Source organism: Nansenia antarctica, assembly GCF_963989245.1.
Source record: "Nansenia antarctica genome assembly, chromosome: 5".
Classification (NCBI taxonomy): domain Eukaryota; kingdom Metazoa; phylum Chordata; class Actinopteri; order Argentiniformes; family Microstomatidae; genus Nansenia; species Nansenia antarctica.
In genome coordinates this window covers 21,722,188-21,727,982 of record NC_137690.1, presented here as the reverse complement: position 1 = coordinate 21,727,982, position 5,795 = coordinate 21,722,188, and the positions used below count along the sequence as shown (strand labels likewise).

General features: G+C 42.9%; 1 protein-coding gene across 1 annotated transcript; it reads left to right on the top strand.

Moving 5' to 3' along the window:
- Positions 1-3,490: 3,490 nt before the first annotated feature.
- Positions 3,491-4,045, top strand: LOC308157868 (dual specificity protein phosphatase 18-like; the record flags this gene model as incomplete). Its single annotated transcript, XM_080531465.1, has 1 exon — positions 3,491-4,045. The coding sequence occupies one exon, from the start codon at positions 3,491-3,493 to the stop codon at positions 4,025-4,027; it is 537 nt and encodes a 178-aa protein (XP_080387591.1). The 3' UTR covers positions 4,028-4,045.
- Between the last annotated feature and the right edge of the window lie 1,750 nt (positions 4,046-5,795).

Sequence of the window (5,795 nt, the reverse complement as noted above, 5' to 3'; positions counted from 1 at the left end):
CCCCCCTGTACAGACCCCGTCATCCCCTCTACCCACCTCTACAGACCCCGTCATCCCCTCTACCCCCTGTACAGACCTCTTCATCCCCTGTACAGACCTCTTCATCCCCTCTACCCACCTCTACAGACCTCTTCATCCCCTCTCCCCACCTCTACAGACCTCTTCATCCCCTCTACAGACCTCTTCATCCCCTCTACCCCCCTGTACAGACCTCTTCATCCCCTCTACCCCCCTGTACAGACCTCTTCATCCCCTCTACCCCCCTGTACAGACCTCTTCATCACCTCTACCCCACCAGTTTTCTCTACAATTTCTACAATTTTCTCTCTACAGTTTCTACACGTCAACGTGTACCGAAACACTTGTTTCCAACGTGGTCCTACGTTTCTCCTACACCAAGACACATACAAAGAGCATAGAAACATACAAAGAGCATAGAAGATACAATCAGAATACAGTCTGCCATTCCTTCTCCCAGCATCGATTTGGTTTTCCTATCATGACTGAAGGACAGACGATTCACTTACTTACACTACTGTAAGTCGCTTTGGATAAAGGCGTCTGCTAAAATGCCAAACATGTAAACAAATAAATCATGTAAATGTCGGCTAAGGTGATCAGCTGAGCTTTACTAGGGACTTGACTAACAACAAGTGACACATTTCCCATCTCACACGCTGTTGTTGCACAATGTTATTGTGTGTGTGTGTGTGTGTGTGTGTGTGTGTGCGTGTGCGTGCGTGCGTGCGTGTGTGTGTGTGTGTGTGTGTGTGTGAGTGTGTGTGAGAGTGCGAGTGCGTGAGCGTGAGTGCGTGAGCGTGAGTGCGTGTGCTGGGTGAATACATAAACAAACAAGCGAAAAGACGACATTAGAAAACGTACCATGCTGACGATATTACTAAATGTTTGAAGTAGCTTTTATCTTAGCTGACTCTCTTACCTTCAGGTCGAGTTTGTGTATTCTGGCTTCGCAAAAGACCAACAGTACAGTAGCAGCCTAACAGCCGGTGCGGAGATTGCGACCACAAACAAGATAAGTTTGACTTCGGTAATAGGTCCAGTTGCAATATCATCAAGTTGGGAACAAAAGATGCCTCCTTCTAATCCATTTGTTCAATTTGTTTACAAAGTCCGGTAGTGGCTGGGGTGGTCGGAGAGACAGCAGCGTTTCCCTGGAGTATGTGATTTGCTGTATAGTTCCATATTCCCCCTGCGTGTTGGTCGCACGGCAGCGGAGACGGTCGCTGATAATTAAGACCAGCAGTAGAATGTTGCCAATAGACATATTACACAAAACACAAAACGAACAAAACAAATAAAAACACTTGAAGCAAACCAGTATCACCGGCCCGAGTCGCTACAGAGCAGCGCCACCGGAAGTAGGAAGTGGAAGACAAATTAAAGATGGCAAACCCCAAACACCACATCTTATGCTGGATATACAACCGGATATTCAGGACGCACATTTTTGCGCCCCGGCCAAGAAATAGGAGACAGCCAATTGGAGCGCTGCTACAGCTCACGTGTAAGCGAAAAGTATTTGCAGTGCCATAGACTTGCATTGACCGTAGGGCTGCAACTAACGATTATTTTGGTAGTCGACTAATCTGTCGATTATTTTTTCGATTAGTCGTGTGGCCGCGCGGGCTCCAGTGCATGTTGTACCTCACCTTCTCAAGTCTGCACACCTGTGAATGTCACCCTGTTGTCCAGTCTCTCTGGCTTAACATACGTTCCCATTGCAAATTCAAATAATGACTCATGAAATATTTGAATTTGGACCTTCCAAAACATTTAATACATACAATAATCAATCTCTGTTTCAATGAAACAAAATAAATAATAAACTGATTTATGCTTCTGCGTCACACCGCCGCAGAGCGACGCACGACGCGCACCTTCCCCAGAATCTCAAAAAGGGGCTAGTGCTACGCAGACCGCACTGCACGTGATTGGTCCGCTTGGTAGCACGTGACTCTGACATGTTTCTGACTGCCTCGTCGGCCTGAATGCGCAAGCGATGATAGAAATGTTGTTTACGTTTTCTGTAATTACTTGTTAATAAAGATTTGAAAAATTAAGATAACTGTCGCATTATCTTAGTTTAATATAATTTCATGTTTCATGTTAATGTTACCTTTTTTTATAACAAGCTTAACCCCCCCCCCCCCCCCCCCCAAAAAAAAAACTTTTATTTTTTTCAAAATTTTTAATACGATGCGTCGGCACTTAAATTCCACGGCGACGAGTTTTTATGATCGACATCGTCGATTATGTCGACTAATCGTTGCAGCCCTAATTGACCGGCGCCCCGCGTCCTCCCCCTATGTATTTTAACAGTGAATTTTACACACACACAGATAAAAATGTTTATTGTTTTGGAGGATTTTTAATGAATGCTGATAGGCGCCGACAGAATATCAGCCGCATTTTGTGAATAAACAATGTTTATTTTTTTTAAAAACGTTTACAAATCGCAACTAGGAAGTGAAGGTGGGGGCGGCGCCCCAGCGCCCTCTATCGGCCAGCCGCCACTGAACTCATCCAATATGAATACAAGCTTCGTGGAGGTACCACCGTCAAAATGGTCAATTCCTCTATGGGAGAAGTACCTGACATAAGACAAACCCATTGAATCCTGTTTTTTCCCAGCTGTCATGAACATCAATTACCTAACTCATTCTCAGAGTAAATGTATGAGGTTCCTCGGGACTACACCGAATTAGGTAAATCCGCTTTTAGGTGTGGTGCACCTCACTGCTGGAACAATCTGCAGAGAAGGTTTCAGTTGGCAGCCGCGCACACACACACACACACACACAGTTAATTGCAGTACAATTATGAATATATATATATGTTTAATATATATGTTTAATAGTATTACGTCGTATGTTGACATTATTCATAGAAAAGCAAACATCAGCGTATCATATGTTTCTATACTTCGAGTTTTCGTCTGCCAAAAACCGAGCACGAAACGCGGATGGGTTTTTGGTCATGTTGTGATACCGTACATTCCCAAAACAAAGTCAGGAGCATCTGCTGGTGGTAGTTCCGACGTTTATACTGATTGTATGTTTTTGTTAAGAACACTAAGTAAACATTATGGTTTGAATGGCTTCATTGTTCGTACTTCTACCAATAATACGTGAGTACACAGGCACTTAGGCTTAACGATACTCGATAGTTAGCTAGCTAGATAATAGGATGGCACGTGCCCATCCTCCGGCGACAGCTTGTTAGCTAGTTCTATAGGAAGGATAGAAGACAACCAGCTGCTGGGCTATCGGAATTTATTATATCAAAGTTAAAGCATGGACCCCAATTTACAGTAGGCTTTGTGTCGTAGTCCAATATGCAATGATTGCAGCATATATCTCATATTTTTCCAACAGCTGCCGTCATCTGTCTACAGCCTACCGAACATCTCAAGTCATCACTGATCCTGGACCGGCACTGACTGAGTCGCTTCTGAATCCCCGTCGACTTCATGCATCGAGCAGGTTCACTCGCAGGTTTGTGTCAAATCACAGATCACCTATTCCTCAGCAGCGGCCGAGCAGCAAATGACAATGCCACTGTCAAGCGTTTCAAGATCACTTGTGTCATCAACGCCACTCAAAACATTCCCAACACGTCCACGCTAGAGATGGATTATCTCCATATACCTGTTGAGGACTCACCGTCTTCTCCTCTGAGTGATTATTTTGATGGGGTGGCTGATAAGATACAGAGCGTTGAGGAGAAGTGTGGACGGACATTGGTTCACTGCAACGCCGGTGTGAGTCGCTCCGCTACACTATGCATGGCCTACCTAATGAAGCACCGTGAAAGAACACTGTTGGACGCCTACAAATGGGTCAAATGTTGTCGGCCTATCGTCAGGCCGAATAGTGGATTCTGGAAGCAACTCATCCAATATGAATACAAGCTTCGTGGAGGTACCACCGTCAAAATGGTCAATTCCTCCATGGGAGAAGTACCTGACATATATGAAGAGGAGACCAGAGATATGGTGCCTTTTTGAAATGTTATTACCACTGTAAAGGACATGCTTGTCTTTTGTACTTGATCCATTGAATTTATTTTTAATTCATTACAATTGAATTAATGTTGTTTGCAGCAAACTCTGTGATGCACATTCAATACAAAAATAAAAAATATATAATTTGTAGTTTATACTGTTCTTAAGAGCCAGTACGGTGTTAATATTATGTTGCTTTTACAGAACTACATCTGATCCCTTTCACATGAAACAATAACTGTTTTCTCTGCATGACTCAGCACAAAGGATTACACACATGTGTAAGACCTGATTAAGATATTTCAATGGAAAACAAATAAGTAATATAAATTATATTATAATAAGTAATAATTCCAAGGTGGAATGATAATATTATCATGGAGCTATATAAAGACACATAATAGAACATGATATCTACACAATTTCAATATAGGCTGCGTTTACACCGCCAGGTAGAAGTGACTGTGGCACAGATCGTATATGTAACACGTACGTGTAAAGCCGTAAAAAAGCACATTGACTCTGATATTCTCAGATCCGATTCAGGCCTCAATCTCATGCCGGCCTTAATCGTGTTGTGTCGTGATATGTGTCATTTCGCAGGGACGTGCCGTCCATATAAGCAGAGGTAAGCAGTGCTTACCCAACGAAAAAATAAAAAAGGACCGTGAAAATATTAAAATAAAAGGGCATGTAACCGTTTGTTTGTTTTCATTAAAAGAGTCGTATTTTAGGTCCCAGGGCAGCAGGAGTCATTCATTTTGACGTTGCATTTTTAGCGCCACCTGCAGGAGTAAGCACTTCCTACTCTGCATTGCGTTGCATATAAGCACTCCTCTCTCTGCTTTCCCTCGCGTACATTCGAATGCGTGAAAATGTATTTTTTATTTTTTCCCGATGCCTCAGCCCGCTGTTTAATGTGGCCATGGTAAGCATGCTTATAGCCAATCAGTAGGTCTTTAATTCCGATAAGAGCTACTGATTGGCTCTTATCACTTTCAAGTTCACTTAACATTTCACCTTACTTTCTTTCGCCCGGCAGAATAGCTTATGCCAGCTAGCTCAAACGATCTAAATAATAATAATCAATAAGGATAACTTGCTTGATTTTGTGAATATGGACATTACTGTCAGCGACCTAAAGGGATTTCGTAGACTGGACTGGAAAAACACAACTACTGGCTAAAGGCCGCCCGGGAGAGTCGCTAGGGGATGCAGCAAGCCTGGTATGAGCGGTTTATATGATTTATATGATTGGCGAGGCTGGTGGCGATCTGTGCTTGTTTATATGGTTTGATGTGATGTCAAGTGCCTGTGTGACAAAGTGTGAAAAGAAAGTGTGTTGTGAGTTTACTATGGAGGATGGAAACGGTATGTGTCTGTGTTGTGCATGTGTGCGTTTGCGATGTTGAAACTGGACTTGTGGATTTCAGCAGGTTGGCTACTTGAAATGATCTTAGTTCAAAAAAGATTGAACAATGAGCACCCCTGATATAGTCGAAACTGGCAACTGTTTTTTTTGTTTTTGGTAATCTGATCACAAAGTGACACTACAGTTTATTAGCGGGTTCTAGGGCATCAAAATTGCATTTCCTTGAAACTGCGTTCACTGATAGCGTGTATGTGTAATTATGTGTATTTCTATATCTTATGCTTACCCAATCTAAAAGCTCACGGCACGTGCCTGCAACCGTTCCCAAATGTAACTGCTGTTTTCGGCATAACCGTAGGATTAAAAGCAGAGTTTTTGATTGACTGGTGTTGTAGACGG